Here is an 18,208-nt window from a genome sequence, read left to right as displayed (position 1 = left end):
TGCTGTTATTATCCTCACTGGGTACAGTCTCCAGTGCTGTTATTACCCTCTCTGGGCACAGTCTCCAATGCTGTTATTAACTTCTCTGGTACAGTCTCCAGTGCTGTTTTTATCCTCTCTGGTACAGTCTCCAGTGCTGTTATTATCCTCTCTGGTACAGTCTCCAGTGCTGTTATTATCCTCACTGGGCACAGTCTCCAGTGCTGTTATTAACCTCTCTGGTACAGTCTCCAGTGCTGTTATTATCCTCTCTGGTACAGTCTCCAGTGCTGCTTTTACCCTCTCTGGTGCAGTCTCCAGTGCTGTTATTATCCCCTCTGGTACAATCTCCAGTGCTGTTATTATCCCCACTGGTACAGTCTCTAGTGCTGTTATTATCCTCTCTGGTACAGTCTCCAGTGCTGTTATTACCCTCTCTGGTACAGTCTCCAGTGCTGTTATTAACTTCTCTGGTACAGTCTCCAGTGCTGTTATTATCCTCTCTGGTACAGTCTCCAGTGCTGTTATTATCCTCTCTGGTACAGTCTCCAGTGCTACTTTTACCCTCTCTGGTACAGTCTCCAGTGCTGTTATTATCCCCACTGGTACAGTCTCTAGTGCTGTTATTATCCTCTCTGGTACAGTCTCCAGTGCTGTTATTATCCTCTCTGGTACAGTCTCCAGTGCTGCTATTACCTTCTCTGGGTACAGTCTCCAGTGCTGTTATTATCCTCTCTGGTACAGTCTCCAGTGCTGCTTTTACCCTCTCTGGTACAGTCTCCAGTGCTGTTATTATCCCCTCTGGTACAGTCTCCAGTGCTGCTTTTACCCTCTCTGGTACAGTCTCCAGTGCTGTTATTATCCCCAATGATACAGTCTCCAGTGCTGTTATTATCCTCTCTGGTACAGTCTCCAGTGCTGCTTTTACCCTCTCTGGTACAGTCTCCAGTGCTGTTATTATCCTGTCTGGCACAGTCTCCAGTGCTGCTTTTACCCTCTCTGGTACAGTCTCTAGTGCTGTTATTATCCTCTCTGGTACAGTCTCCAGTGTTGTTATTATCATCTCTGGTACAGTCTCCAGTGCTGTTATTATCCTCTCTGGTGCAGTCTCCAGTGCTGCTATTACCTTCTCTGGGTACAGTCTCCAGTGCTGTTATTATCCTGTCTGGCACAGTCTCCAGTGCTGCTTTTACCCTCTCTGGTACAGTCTCCAGTGCTGTTATTATCCCCTCTGGTACAGTCTCCAGTGCTGTTATTATGCCCACTGGTACAGTCTCTAGTGCTGTTATTACCCTCTCTGGTACAGTCTCCAGTGCTGTTATTGTCCTCTCTGGTACAGTCTCCAGTTCTGTTATTACACTCACTGGTACAGTCTCCAGTGCTGTTATTATCCTCTCTGGTACAGTCTCCAGTGCTGTTATTATCCTCACTGGGCACAGTCTCCAGTGCTGTTATTATCCTCTCTGGTACAGTCTCCAGTGCTGTTATTACCTTCTCTGGTTCAGTCTCCAGTGCTGTTATTATCCTCACTGGGCACAGTCTCCAGTGCTGTTATTATCCTCTCTGGTACAGTCTCCAGTGCTGTTATTATCCTCTCTGGTTCAGTCTCCAGTGCTGTTATTATCCTCACTGGGCACAGTCTCCAGTGCTGTTATTATCCCCTCTGGAACAGTCTCCAGTGCAATTATTATCATCTGGGTGCAGTCTCCAGTGCTGCTTTTACCCTCTCTGGTACAGTCTCCAGTGCTGTTATTATCCTCACTGGGCACAGTCTCCAGTGCTGTTATTATCCTCTCTGGTACAGTCTCCAGTGCTGTTATTATCCTCTCTGGTACAGTCTCCAGTGCTGCTTTTACCCTCACTGGGCACAGTCTCCAGTGCTGTTATTATCCTCTCTGGTACAGTCTCCAGTGCTGTTATTACCCTCTCTGGTTCAGTCTCCAGTGGTTTTATTATCCTTTCTGGGCACAGTCTCCAGTGCTGTTATTATCCTCTCTGGTACAGTCTCCAGTGCTGTTATTATCCTCTCTGGTACAGTCTCCAGTGCTGTTATTATCCTCACTGGGCACAGTCTCCAGTGCTGTTATTAACCTCTCTGGTACAGTCTCCAGTGCTGTTATTATCCTCTCTGGTACAGTCTCCAGTGCTGCTTTTACCCTCTCTGGTAAAGTCTCCAGTGCTGTTATTATCCCCTCTGGTACAGTCTCCAGTGCTGTTATTATCCTCTCTGGTACAGTCTCCAGAGCTGCTTTTACCCTCTCTGGTACAGTCTCCAGTGCTGTTATTATCCCCACTGGTACAGTCTCCAGTGCTGTTATTATCCTCTCTGGTACAGTCTCCAGTGCTGCTTTTACCCTCTCTGGTACAGTCTCCAGTGCTGTTATTATCCCCACTGGTACAGTCTCCAGTGCTGTTATTATCCTCTCTGGTACAGTCTCCAGTGCTGTTATTATCCTCTCTGGTACAGTCTCCAGTGCTGTTATTATCCTCACTGGGCACAGTCTCCAGTGCTGTTATTGCCCTTTCTGGTCCAGTCTCCAGTGCTGTTATTATCCTCTCTGGTACAGTCTCCAGTGCTGTTATTACCCTCTCTGGTTCAGTCTCCAGTGGTTTTATTATCCTTTCTGGGCACAGTCTCCAGTGCTGTTATTACCCTCTCTGGTACAGTCTCCAGTGTTGTTATTATCCCCACTGGGTACAGTCTCCAGTGCTGTTATTATCCTCTCTGGTACAGTCTCCAGTGTTGTTATTATCCTCACTGGGTACAGTCTCCAGTGCTGTTTTTATCCTCTCTGGTACAGTCTCCAGTGCTATTATTACCCTCACTGGTACAGTCTCCAGTGCTGTTATTATCCTCTCTGGTACAGTCTCCAGTGCTGTTATTATCCTCTCTGGTACAGTCTCCAGTGCTGTTATTACCTTCTCTGGTTCAGTCTCCAGTGCTGTTATTACCCTCTCTGGTACAGTCTCCAGTGCTGTTATTATCCTCACTGGTACAGTCTCCAGTGCTGTTATTATCCTCACTGGTACAGTCTCCATTGCTGTTATTATCCTCACTGGGTACAGTCTCCAGTGCTGTTATTATCCTCACTGGGCACAGTCTCCAGTGCTGTTATTAACCTCTCTGGTACAGTCTCCAGTGCTGTTATTATCCTCTCTGGTACAGTCTCCAGTGCTGCTTTTACCCTCTCTGGTACAGTCTCCAGTGCTGTTATTATCCCCTCTGGTACAGTCTCCAGTGCTGTTATTATCCTCTCTGGTACAGTCTCCAGAGCTGCTTTTACCCTCTCTGGTACAGTCTCCAGTGCTGTTATTATCCCCACTAGTACAGTCTCCAGTGCTGCTTTTACCCTCTCTGGTACAGTCTCCAGTGCTGTTATTATCCTCTCTGGTACAGTCTCCAGTGCTGTTATTACCCTCTCTGGTACAGTCTCCAGTGCTGTTATTATCCTCACTGGTACAGTCTCCATTGCTGTTATTATCCTCACTGGTACAGTCTCCAGTGCTGTTATTATCCTCACTGGGTACAGTCTCCAGTGCTGTTATTATCCTCACTGGTACAGTATCCAGTGCAGTTATTATCCTCACTGGGTACAGTCTCCAGTGCTGTTATTATCCTCTCTGGGTACAGTCTCCAGTGCTGTTATTATCCTCACTGGGTACAGTCTCCAGTGCTGTTATTACACTCTCTGGGTACAGTCTCCAGTGCTGTTATTATCCTCACTGGGTACAGTCTCCAGTGCTGTTATTATCCTCTCTGGGTACAGTCTCCAGTGCTGTTATTATCCTCTCTGGTACAGTCTCCAGTGCTGTTATTATCCTCTCTGGGTACAGTCTCCAGTGCTGTAATTACCCACTCTGGTTCAGTCTCCAGTGCTGTTATTATCCTCTCTGGTACAGTCTCCAGTGCTGTGATTATCCATTCTGGTACAGTCTCCAGTGCTGTTATTACCCTCTCTGGGTACAGTCTCCAGTGCTGTTATTACCCTCTCTGGGTACAGTCTCCAGTGCTGTTATTATCCTCTCTGGTACAGTCTCCAGTGCTGTTATTACCCTCTCTGGGTTGTCTCCAGTGCTGTTGTTACCCTCTGTGGGTACAGTCTCCAGTGCTGTTATTATCCTCTCTGGTACAGTCTCCAGTGCTGTTATTACCCTCTCTGGGTACAGTCTCCAGTGCTGTTATTATCCTCTCTGGTACAGTCTCCAGTGCTGTTATTACCCTCTCTGGGTTGTCTCCAGTGCTGTTGTTACCCTCTGTGGGTACAGTCTCCAGTGCTGTTATTATCCTCTCTGGTTTGTCTCTAGTGCTGTTATTACCCTCTCTGGGTACAGTCTCCAGTGCTGTTATTATCCTCTCTGCGTACAGTCTCCAGTGCTCTTATTACCCTCTCTGGTTCAGTCTCCAGTGCTGTTATTACCCTCTCTGGGTTCGGTCTCCAGTGCTGTTATTATCCTCACTGGGCACAGTCTCCAGTGCTGTTATTATCCTCTCTGGTACAGTCTCCAGTGCTGTTATTATCCTCTCTGGTTCAGTCTCCAGTGCTGTTGTTATCCTCACTGGGCACAGTCTCCAGTGCTGTTATTACCCTCTCTGGGTACAGTCTCCAATGTTGTTATTAACTTCTCTGGTACAGTCTCCAGTGCAATTATTATCATCTGGGTGCAGTCTCCAGTGCTGCTTTTATCCTCTCTGGTACAGTCTCCAGTGCTGTTATTATCCTCACTGGGCACAGTCTCCAGTGCTGCTTTTACCCTCTCTGGTACAGTCTCCAGTGCTGTTATTATCCCCACTGGTACAGTCTCCAGTGCTGTTATTATCCCCACTGGTACAGTCTCCAGTGCTGTTATTATCCTCTGAGGTACAGTCTCCAGTGCTGTTATTATCCTCTGAGGTACAGTCTCCAGTGCTGTTATTATCCTCTCTGGTACAGTCTCCAGTGCTGTTATTATCCTCACTGGGCACAGTCTCCAGTGCTGTTATTGCCCTCTCTGGTCCAGTCTCCAGTGCTGTTATTATCCTCTCTGGTACAGTCTCCAGTGCTGTTATTACCCTCTCTGGTTCAGTCTCCAGTGGTTTTATTATCCTTTCTGGGCACAGTCTCCAGTGATGTTATTACCCTCTCTGGTACAGTCTCCAGTGTTGTTATTATCCCCACTGGGTACAGTCTCCAGTGCTGTTATTATCCTCTCTGGTACAGTCTCCAGTGTTGTTATTATCCTCACTGGGTACAGTCTCCAGTGCTGTTTTTATCCTCTCTGGTACAGTCTCCAGTGCTATTATTACCCTCACTGGTACAGTCTCCAGTGCTGTTATTATCCCCACTGGGCACAGTCTCCAGTGCTGTTATTACCCTCTCTGGTACAGTCTCCAGTGTTGTTATTATCCTCTCTGGGTACAGTCTCCAATGCTGTTATTACCCTCTCTGGTACAGTCTCCAGTGTTGTTATTATCCCCACTGGGTACAGTCTCCAGTGCTGTTATTATCCTCTCTGGTACAGTCTCCAGTGTTGTTATTATCATCACTGGGTACAGTCTCCAGTGCTGTTTTTATCCTCTCTGGTACAGTCTCCAGTGCTATTATTACCCTCACTGGTACAGTCTCCAGTGCTGTTATTATCCTCTCTGGTACAGTCTCCAGTGCTGTTATTATGCCCACTGGTACAGTCTCTAGTGCTGTTATTACCCTCTCTGGTACAGTCTCCAGTGCTGTTATTGTCCTCTCTGGTACAGTCTCCAGTTCTGTTATTACACTCACTGGTACAGTCTCCAGTGCTGTTATTATCCTCTCTGGTACAGTCTCCAGTGCTGTTATTATCCTCACTGGGCACAGTCTCCAGTGCTGTTATTATCCTCTCTGGTACAGTCTCCAGTGCTGTTATTACCTTCTCTGGTTCAGTCTCCAGTGCTGTTATTATCCTCACTGGGCACAGTCTCCAGTGCTGTTATTATCCTCTCTGGTACAGTCTCCAGTGCTGTTATTATCCTCTCTGGTTCAGTCTCCAGTGCTGTTATTATCCTCACTGGGCACAGTCTCCAGTGCTGTTATTATCCCCTCTGGAACAGTCTCCAGTGCAATTATTATCATCTGGGTGCAGTCTCCAGTGCTGCTTTTACCCTCTCTGGTACAGTCTCCAGTGCTGTTATTATCCTCACTGGGCACAGTCTCCAGTGCTGTTATTATCCTCTCTGGTACAGTCTCCAGTGCTGTTATTATCCTCTCTGGTACAGTCTCCAGTGCTGCTTTTACCCTCACTGGGCACAGTCTCCAGTGCTGTTATTATCCTCTCTGGTACAGTCTCCAGTGCTGTTATTACCCTCTCTGGTTCAGTCTCCAGTGGTTTTATTATCCTTTCTGGGCACAGTCTCCAGTGCTGTTATTATCCTTTCTGGGCACAGTCTCCAGTGCTGTTATTATCCTCTCTGGTACAGTCTCCAGTGGTTTTATTATCCTCTCTGGGCACAGTCTCCAGTGCTGTTATTATCCTCTCTGGTACAGTCTCCAGTGCTGTTATTATCCTCTCTGGTACAGTCTCCAGTGCTGTTATTATCCTCACTGGGCACAGTCTCCAGTGCTGTTATTAACCTCTCTGGTACAGTCTCCAGTGCTGTTATTATCCTCTCTGGTACAGTCTCCAGTGCTGCTTTTACCCTCTCTGGTAAAGTCTCCAGTGCTGTTATTATCCCCTCTGGTACAGTCTCCAGTGCTGTTATTATCCTCTCTGGTACAGTCTCCAGAGCTGCTTTTACCCTCTCTGGTACAGTCTCCAGTGCTGTTATTATCCCCACTGGTACAGTCTCCAGTGCTGTTATTATCCTCTCTGGTACAGTCTCCAGTGCTGCTTTTACCCTCTCTGGTACAGTCTCCAGTGCTGTTATTATCCCCACTGGTACAGTCTCCAGTGCTGTTATTATCCTCTCTGGTACAGTCTCCAGTGCTGTTATTATCCTCTCTGGTACAGTCTCCAGTGCTGTTATTATCCTCACTGGGCACAGTCTCCAGTGCTGTTATTGCCCTTTCTGGTCCAGTCTCCAGTGCTGTTATTATCCTCTCTGGTACAGTCTCCAGTGCTGTTATTACCCTCTCTGGTTCAGTCTCCAGTGGTTTTATTATCCTTTCTGGGCACAGTCTCCAGTGCTGTTATTACCCTCTCTGGTACAGTCTCCAGTGTTGTTATTATCCCCACTGGGTACAGTCTCCAGTGCTGTTATTATCCTCTCTGGTACAGTCTCCAGTGTTGTTATTATCCTCACTGGGTACAGTCTCCAGTGCTGTTTTTATCCTCTCTGGTACAGTCTCCAGTGCTATTATTACCCTCACTGGTACAGTCTCCAGTGCTGTTATTATCCTCTCTGGTACAGTCTCCAGTGCTGTTATTATCCTCTCTGGTACAGTCTCCAGTGCTGTTATTACCTTCTCTGGTTCAGTCTCCAGTGCTGTTATTACCCTCTCTGGTACAGTCTCCAGTGCTGTTATTATCCTCACTGGTACAGTCTCCAGTGCTGTTATTATCCTCACTGGTACAGTCTCCATTGCTGTTATTATCCTCACTGGGTACAGTCTCCAGTGCTGTTATTATCCTCACTGGGCACAGTCTCCAGTGCTGTTATTAACCTCTCTGGTACAGTCTCCAGTGCTGTTATTATCCTCTCTGGTACAGTCTCCAGTGCTGCTTTTACCCTCTCTGGTACAGTCTCCAGTGCTGTTATTATCCCCTCTGGTACAGTCTCCAGTGCTGTTATTATCCTCTCTGGTACAGTCTCCAGAGCTGCTTTTACCCTCTCTGGTACAGTCTCCAGTGCTGTTATTATCCCCACTAGTACAGTCTCCAGTGCTGCTTTTACCCTCTCTGGTACAGTCTCCAGTGCTGTTATTATCCTCTCTGGTACAGTCTCCAGTGCTGTTATTACCCTCTCTGGTACAGTCTCCAGTGCTGTTATTATCCTCACTGGTACAGTCTCCATTGCTGTTATTATCCTCACTGGTACAGTCTCCAGTGCTGTTATTATCCTCACTGGGTACAGTCTCCAGTGCTGTTATTATCCTCACTGGTACAGTATCCAGTGCAGTTATTATCCTCACTGGGTACAGTCTCCAGTGCTGTTATTATCCTCTCTGGGTACAGTCTCCAGTGCTGTTATTATCCTCACTGGGTACAGTCTCCAGTGCTGTTATTACACTCTCTGGGTACAGTCTCCAGTGCTGTTATTATCCTCACTGGGTACAGTCTCCAGTGCTGTTATTATCCTCTCTGGGTACAGTCTCCAGTGCTGTTATTATCCTCTCTGGTACAGTCTCCAGTGCTGTTATTATCCTCTCTGGGTACAGTCTCCAGTGCTGTAATTACCCACTCTGGTTCAGTCTCCAGTGCTGTTATTATCCTCTCTGGTACAGTCTCCAGTGCTGTGATTATCCATTCTGGTACAGTCTCCAGTGCTGTTATTACCCTCTCTGGGTACAGTCTCCAGTGCTGTTATTACCCTCTCTGGGTACAGTCTCCAGTGCTGTTATTATCCTCTCTGGTACAGTCTCCAGTGCTGTTATTACCCTCTCTGGGTTGTCTCCAGTGCTGTTGTTACCCTCTGTGGGTACAGTCTCCAGTGCTGTTATTATCCTCTCTGGTACAGTCTCCAGTGCTGTTATTACCCTCTCTGGGTACAGTCTCCAGTGCTGTTATTATCCTCTCTGGTACAGTCTCCAGTGCTGTTATTACCCTCTCTGGGTTGTCTCCAGTGCTGTTGTTACCCTCTGTGGGTACAGTCTCCAGTGCTGTTATTATCCTCTCTGGTTTGTCTCTAGTGCTGTTATTACCCTCTCTGGGTACAGTCTCCAGTGCTGTTATTATCCTCTCTGCGTACAGTCTCCAGTGCTCTTATTACCCTCTCTGGTTCAGTCTCCAGTGCTGTTATTATCCTCACTGGGCACAGTCTCCAGTGCTGTTATTATCCTCTCTGGTACAGTCTCCAGTGCTGTTATTATCCTCTCTGGTTCAGTCTCCAGTGCTGTTGTTATCCTCACTGGGCACAGTCTCCAGTGCTGTTATTACCCTCTCTGGGTACAGTCTCCAATGTTGTTATTAACTTCTCTGGTACAGTCTCCAGTGCAATTATTATCATCTGGGTGCAGTCTCCAGTGCTGCTTTTATCCTCTCTGGTACAGTCTCCAGTGCTGTTATTATCCTCACTGGGCACAGTCTCCAGTGCTGCTTTTACCCTCTCTGGTACAGTCTCCAGTGCTGTTATTATCCCCACTGGTACAGTCTCCAGTGCTGTTATTATCCCCACTGGTACAGTCTCCAGTGCTGTTATTATCCTCTGAGGTACAGTCTCCAGTGCTGTTATTATCCTCTGAGGTACAGTCTCCAGTGCTGTTATTATCCTCTCTGGTACAGTCTCCAGTGCTGTTATTATCCTCACTGGGCACAGTCTCCAGTGCTGTTATTGCCCTCTCTGGTCCAGTCTCCAGTGCTGTTATTATCCTCTCTGGTACAGTCTCCAGTGCTGTTATTACCCTCTCTGGTTCAGTCTCCAGTGGTTTTATTATCCTTTCTGGGCACAGTCTCCAGTGATGTTATTACCCTCTCTGGTACAGTCTCCAGTGTTGTTATTATCCCCACTGGGTACAGTCTCCAGTGCTGTTATTATCCTCTCTGGTACAGTCTCCAGTGTTGTTATTATCCTCACTGGGTACAGTCTCCAGTGCTGTTTTTATCCTCTCTGGTACAGTCTCCAGTGCTATTATTACCCTCACTGGTACAGTCTCCAGTGCTGTTATTATCCCCACTGGGCACAGTCTCCAGTGCTGTTATTACCCTCTCTGGTACAGTCTCCAGTGTTGTTATTATCCTCTCTGGGTACAGTCTCCAATGCTGTTATTACCCTCTCTGGTACAGTCTCCAGTGTTGTTATTATCCCCACTGGGTACAGTCTCCAGTGCTGTTATTATCCTCTCTGGTACAGTCTCCAGTGTTGTTATTATCCTCACTGGGTACAGTCTCCAGTGCTGTTTTTATCCTCTCTGGTACAGTCTCCAGTGCTATTATTACCCTCACTGGTACAGTCTCCAGTGCTGTTATTATCCTCTCTGGTACAGTCTCCAGTGCTGTTATTATCCTCTCTGGTACAGTCTCCAGTGCTGTTATTACCTTCTCTGGTTCAGTCTCCAGTGCTGTTATTACCCTCTCTGGTACAGTCTCCAGTGCTTTTATTATCCTCACTGGTACAGTCTCCAGTGCTGTTATTATCCTCACTGGTACAGTCTCCATTGCTGTTATTATCCTCACTGGGTACAGTCTCCAGTGCTGTTATTATCCTCACTGGTACAGTATCCAGTGCTGTTATTATCCTCACTGGGTACAGTCTCCAGTGCTGTTATTATCCTCACTGGGCACAGTCTCCAGTGCTGTTATTAACCTCTCTGGTACAGTCTCCAGTGCTGTTATTATCCTCTCTGGTACAGTCTCCAGTGCTGCTTTTACCCTCTCTGGTACAGTCTCCAGTGCTGTTATTATCCTCTCTGGTTCAGTCTCCAGTGCTGTTATTATCCTCTCTGGTACAGTCTCCAGTGCTGTTATTACCCTCTCTGGTACAGTCTCCAGTGCTGTTATTATCCTCACTGGTACAGTCTCCAGTGCTGTTATTATCCTCACTGGGTACAGTCTCCAGTGCTGTTATTATCCTCACTGGTACAGTATCCAGTGCTGTTATTATCCTCTCTGGGTACAGTCTCCAGTGCTGTTATTATCCTCACTGGGTACAGTCTCCAGTGCTGTTATTACCCTCTCTGGGTACAGTCTCCAGTGCTGTTATTATCCTCACTGGGTACAGTCTCCAGTGCTGTTATTATCCTCTCTGGGTACAGTCTCCAGTGCTGTTATTATCCTCTCTGGTACAGTCTCCAGTGCTGTTATTATCCTCTCTGGGTACAGTCTCCAGTGCTGTAATTACCCACTCTGGTTCAGTCTCCAGTGCTGTTATTATCCTCTCTGGTACAGTCTCCAGTGCTGTTATTACCCTCTCTGGGTACAGTCTCCAGTGCTGTTATTACCCTCTCTGGGTACAGTCTCCAGTGCTGTTATTATCCTCTCTGGTACAGTCTCCAGTGCTGTTATTACCCTCTCTGGGTTGTCTCCAGTGCTGTTGTTACCCTCTCTGGGTACAGTCTCCAGTGCTGTTATTATCCTCTCTGGTACAGTCTCCAGTGCTGTTATTACCCTCTCTGGGTTGTCTCCAGTGCTGTTATTACCCTCTCTGGGTACAGTCTCCAGTGCTGTTATTATCCTCTCTGGGTACAGTCTCCAGTGCTCTTATTACCCTCTCTGGTTCAGTCTCCAGTGCTGTTATTACCCTCTCTGGGTTCGGTCTCCAGTGCTGTTATTTCCCTCTCTGGGTACAGTCTCCAGTGCTGTTATTACTCTCTCTGAGTACAGTCTCCAGTGCTGTTATTACCCTCTCTGGGTACAGTCTCCAGTGCTCTTATTACCCTCTCTGGTTCAGTCTCCAGTGCTGTTATTACCCTCTCTGGGGTCAGTCTCCAGTGCTGTTATTACCCTCTCTGGTTCCGTCTCCAGTGCTGTTATTACCCTCTCTGGTACATTCTCCAGTGCTGTTATTACCCTCACTGGTACAGTCTCCAGTGCTGTTATTACCCTCACTGGTACAGTCTCCAGTGCTGTTATTACCCTCTCTGGTACACTCTCCAGTTCTGTTATTATCCTCACTGGTACAGTCTCCAGTGCTGTTATTATCCTCTCTGGGTACAGTCTCCAGTGCTGTAATTACCCACTCTGGTTCAGTCTCCAGTGCTGTTATTATCCTCTCTGGTACAGTCTCCAGTGCTGTTATTATCCTCTCTGGTACAGTCTCCAGTGCTGTTATTATCCTCTCTGGGTACAGTCTCCAGTGCTGTAATTACCCACTCTGGTTCAGTCTCCAGTGCTGTTATTATCCTCTCTGGTACAGTCTCCAGTGCTGTTATTACCCTCTCTGGGTACAGTCTCCAGTGCTGTTATTACCCTCTCTGGGTACAGTCTCCAGTGCTGTTATTATCCTCTCTGGTACAGTCTCCAGTGCTGTTATTACCCTCTCTGGGTTGTCTCCAGTGCTGTTGTTACCCTCTCTGGGTACAGTCTCCAGTGCTGTTATTATCCTCTCTGGTACAGTCTCCAGTGCTGTTATTACCCTCTCTGGGTTGTCTCCAGTGCTGTTATTACCCTCTCTGGGTACAGTCTCCAGTGCTGTTATTATCCTCTCTGGGTACAGTCTCCAGTGCTCTTATTACCCTCTCTGGTTCAGTCTCCAGTGCTGTTATTACCCTCTCTGGGTTCGGTCTCCAGTGCTGTTATTTCCCTCTCTGGGTACAGTCTCCAGTGCTGTTATTACTCTCTCTGAGTACAGTCTCCAGTGCTGTTATTACCCTCTCTGGGTACAGTCTCCAGTGCTCTTATTACCCTCTCTGGTTCAGTCTCCAGTGCTGTTATTACCCTCTCTGGGGTCAGTCTCCAGTGCTGTTATTACCCTCTCTGGTTCCGTCTCCAGTGCTGTTATTACCCTCTCTGGTACATTCTCCAGTGCTGTTATTACCCTCACTGGTACAGTCTCCAGTGCTGTTATTACCCTCACTGGTACAGTCTCCAGTGCTGTTATTACCCTCTCTGGTACACTCTCCAGTTCTGTTATTATCCTCACTGGTACAGTCTCCAGTGCTTTTATTACCCTCTCTGGGTACAGTCTCCAGTGCTGTTATTACCCTCTCTGGTACACTCTCCAGTCCAGTGCTGTTATTATCCTCACTGGGTACAGTCTCCAGTGCTGTTATTATCCTCTCTGGTACAGTCTCCAGTGCTGTTATTATCCTCTCTGGTACAGTCTCCAGTGCTGCTTTTACCCTCTCTGGTACAGTCTCCAGTGCTGCTTTTACCCTCTCTGGTACAGTCTCCAGTGCTGTTAATATTCTCTCTGGGTACAGTCTCCAGTGCTGTTATTATCCTCTCTGGTACCATCTCCAGTGCTGTTATTATCCCCTCTGGTTCAGTCTCCAGTGCTGTTATTACCCTCTCTGGGGTCGGTCTCCATTGCTGTTATTATCCTCACTGGGCACAGTCTCCAGTGCTATTATTATCCTCTCTGGTACATTCTCCAGTGCTGTTATTACCCTCTCTGGGTACAGTCTCCAGTGCTGTTATTACCCTCTCTGGGTACAGTCTCCAGTGCTGTTATTATCCTCTCTGGTTCAGTCTCCAGTGCTGTTATTACCCTCTCTGGTACAGTCTCCAGTGCTGTTATTATCCTCACTGAGCACAGTCTCCAGTGCTATTATTATCCTCTCTGGTACATTCTCCAGTGCTGTTATTACCCTCTCTGGGTACAGTCTCCAGTGCTGTTATTACCCTCTCTGGGTACAGTCTCCAGTGCTGTTATTATCCTCTCTGGTACAGTCTCCAGTGCTGCTATTATCCTCTCTGGAACAGTCTCCAGTGCTGTTATTACCCTCTCTGGGTACAGTCTCCAGTGCTGTTATTATCCTCTCTGGTTCAGTCTCCAGTGCTGTTATTACCCTCTCTGGGTTCAGTCTCCAGTGCTGTTATTATCTTCTCTGGTACAGTCTCCAGTGCTGTTATTACCCTCTCTGGGGTCGGTCTCCATTGCTGTTATTATCCTCTCTGGTACATTCTCCAGTGCTGTTATTACCCTCTCTGGGTACAGTCTCCAGTGCTGTTATTATCCTCTCTGGTTCAGTCTCCAGTGCTGTTATTACCCTCTCTGGGTTCAGTCTCCAGTGCTGTTATTATCTTCACTGGGCACAGTCTCCAGTGCTGTTATTATCCTCACTGGGTACAGTCTCCAGTGCTGTTATTACCCTCTCTGGTACAGTCTCCAGTGCTGTTATTACCCTCACTGGTACAGTCTCCAGTGCTGTTATTATCCCCTCTGGTACAGTCTCCAGTGCTGTTATGATCCTCACTGGTACAGTCTCCTGTGCTGTTATTATCCTCTCTGGTACAGTCTCCAGTGCTATTTTTACCCTCACTGGTACAGTCTCCAGTGCTGTTATTATCCTCTCTGGTACAGTCTCCAGTGCTGTTATCATCCCCTCTGGTACAGTCTCCAGTGCTGTTATGATCCTCACTGGTACAGTCTCCAGTGCTGTTATTACTCTCTCTGGGTTCTGTCCTAGTTTGCCTTGGAGCTCTCCATCCATATCCTGGGAATCTACTCTCAGTGGATCCATGATAGATCTAATGTAATCGATCACCTGAGCAGAGAGTGGAGTGTGACTCACTGTAACTCCAAACCCCAGGGGGAGGAGTGAGACAGATGTGTGAGTGCGATATGCAACAGCATGGTGTGACCGGGAAGTGTGAGCGGGAGGTGTGAGAGGGGAGTTGTGACCAGGAGGTGTGAGACGGGAGGTGTGAGAGGGGAGTTGTGACCGGGAGGTATGGGACGGGAGGTGTGAAACGTAGGTGTGAGAGGGAGGTGTGAACCGGAGGTGAAAGATAGAGGTGTGGGGAGGAGGTATCAGGGGGAGGTGCGAGCAGGAGGTGTGTGCAGGAGATGTGAGTCGGGAGGTGTGAGCGGGGAGGTGTGAGTATGGAGGTGTGAGCAGGAGGTATGACCGGGAGATGTGAGCAGGGAGGTGTGAGTAGGGAGTTGTGAGCAGGAGGTGTGAGTGGGAGATGTGAGTGGGGAGGTGTGAGCAGGGAGGTGTGAGCAGGAGATATGAGCGGGGAGGTGTGAGCAGGGAGGTGTGAGCAGGAAGTGTGAGTAGGGAGGTGTGAGTAGGGAGGTGTGAGCAGGAGTTGTGAGCAGGAGATATGAGTGGGGAGGTGTGAGCGGGGAGGTGTGAGCAGGAGGTGTGAGCAGGAGGTGTGAGCGGAAGATGTGAGCGGGGAGGTGTGAGCAGGAGGTGTGAGCGGGGAGGTGTGAGCAGGAGGTGTGAGCGGAAGATGTGAGCGGGGAGGTGTGAGCGGGGAGGTGTGAGTGGGGAGGTGTGAGCAGGAGGTGTGAGCGGAAGATGTGAGCGGGGAGGTGTGAGCAGGAGATATGAGTAGGGAGGTGTGAGTGGGGAGGTGTGAGCAGGAAGTGTGAGCGGGGAGGTGTGAGCAGGAAGTGTGAGTAGGGAGGTGTGAGATGCTTTATTGATACTCACAGTCAGTAGGAGACACTTGTTTTCTTTAATTGCACCAATACATCCCAGAAATGCGACTATCATCACCACGGTACCGATGCCAATGAGCAGGTTGGCGGCCGATAATGAGGGGAAGGTGGCAGAGAGCGTGGCAAAGTTACCCTGCGTTATGGCCAGCCAGATCCCAACTCCCAGAATTCCACAGCCTCCCAGCTAGGAAGTAAGCAAAATAAAAATCATGAGATGTTTATCATAAGAACATAAGGAATAGGAGCAGGAGTAGGCCATTCGGCCCCTCGAGCCTGCTCCACCATTCAATCAGATCATGGCTGATCTTCGACCTCAACTCCACTTTCCTGCCCGATCCCCATATCCCTCGATGCCTTTAATATCTAGAAATCTATCGATCTCTGACACACACACACTGATACACACACACACTCACTGATACACACACACACTCACTGACACACACTCACTGATACACATACACACTCACTGACACACACTCACTGATACACACACACACTCACTGACACACACACACTGATACACATACACACTCACTGACACACACTCACTGATACACATACACACTCACTGACACACACACACTGATACACACACAAACTCACTGACACACACTCACTGACACACACACACTGACACACACTCACTGACACACACTCACTGACACACACACACTGATACACATACACACTCACTGACACACACACTCACTGATACACATACACACTCACTGACACACACTCACTGATACACATACACACTCACTGACACACACACACTGATACACACACAAACTCACTGACACACACTCACTGACACACACACACTGACACACACTCACTGACACACACTCACTGACACACACACACTGATACACATACACACTCACTGACACACACACTCACTGATACACATACACACTCACTGACACACACTCACTGATACACATACACACTCACTGACACACACACACTGATACACATACACACTCACTGACACACACACACTGATACACACACACACTCACTGACACACACACTCACTGATACACATACACACTCACTGACACACACTCACTGATACACATACACACTCACTGACACACACACACTGATACACATACACACTCACTGACACACACTCACTGATACACATACACACTCACTGACACACACACACTGATACACATACACACTCACTGACACACACACACTGATACACATACACACTCACTGACACACACTCACTGATACACACACACACTCACTGACACACACACACTGATACACATACACACTCACTGACACACACACACTGATACACATACACACTCACTGACACACACACACACTCACTGACACACACACACTGATACACATACACACTCACTGACACACACACACTGATACACATACACACACACTGACACACACTCACTGATACACACACACACTCACTGATACACACACACACTCACTGACACACACACACTGATACACATACACACTCACTGACACACACTCACTGACACACACTCACTGATACACATACACACTCACTGACACACATACACTGATACACATACACACTCACTGACACACACTCACTGACACACACACACTGATACACATACACACTCACTGACACACACACACACTGATACACATACACACTCACTGACACACACACACTGATACACATACACACTCACTGACACACACTCACTGATACACACACACTCACTGACACACACACTCACTGATACACATACACACTCACTGACACACACACACTGATACACATACACACTCACTGACACACACACACTGGTACACATACACACTCACTGACACACACACACTGATACACATACACACTCACTGACACACACACACTGATACACATACACACTCACTGACACACACTCACTGATACACACACACACTCACTGACACACACACTCACTGATACACATACAAACTCACTGACACACACACACTGATACACATACACACTCACTGACACACACACACTGGTACACATACACACTCACTGACACACACACACTGATAAACATACACACTCAATGACACACACACACTGATACACATACACACTCACTGACACACACACACTGATACACATACACACTCACTGACACACACTCACTGACACACACACACTGACACACACTCACTGACACACACTCACTGACACACACACACTGATACACATACACACTCACTGACACACACACTCACTGATACACATACACACTCACTGACACACACTCACTGACACACACACACTGACACACACTCACTGACACACACTCACTGACACACACACACTGATACACATACACACTCACTGACACACACACTCACTGATACACATACAAACTCACTGACACACACACACTGATACACATACACACTCACTGACACACACACACTGATACACATACACACTCACTGACACACACTCACTGATACATATACACACACACTGACACACACACACTGATACACATACACACTCACTGACACACACACACTGATACACATACACACTCACTGACACACACTCACTGATACACATACACACTCACTGACACACACACACTGATACACATACACACTCACTGACACACACTCACTGGTACACATACACACTCACTGACACACACACACTGATACACATACACACTCACTGACACACACTCACTGATACACATACACACTCACTGACACACACACACTGATACACATACACACTCACTGACACACACTCACTGGTACACATACACACTCACTGACACACACACACTGATACACATACACACTCACTGACACACACTCACTGATACACATACACACTCACTGACACACACACACTGATACACATACACACTCACTGACACACACACACTGATACACATACACACTCACTGACACACACTCACTGATACACATACACACTCACTGACACACACAAACTGATACACATACACACTCACTGACACACACACACTGATACACATACACACTCACTGACACACACACACTGAT

At 47.5% G+C, this 18,208-nt stretch overlaps 1 protein-coding gene across 1 annotated transcript in view; it reads right to left on the bottom strand.

Moving 5' to 3' along the window:
• LOC137327658 (tetraspanin-4-like) overlaps positions 1-18,208 on the bottom strand; it is a 314,133-nt gene that overhangs the window by 60,888 nt on the left and 235,037 nt on the right. Inside the window, exon 2 of the mRNA XM_067993460.1 lies at positions 15,129-15,320. Coding sequence (XP_067849561.1) covers positions 15,129-15,320 — 192 coding nt within the window. The remainder of the gene's footprint in view (positions 1-15,128; positions 15,321-18,208) is intronic.

The sequence above is a fragment of the Heptranchias perlo genome, chromosome 12 (genome assembly GCF_035084215.1).
Source record: "Heptranchias perlo isolate sHepPer1 chromosome 12, sHepPer1.hap1, whole genome shotgun sequence".
NCBI classification, from domain to species: Eukaryota; Metazoa; Chordata; class Chondrichthyes; order Hexanchiformes; family Hexanchidae; genus Heptranchias; species Heptranchias perlo.
This window is presented reverse-complemented; position numbering and strand designations above follow the sequence as displayed.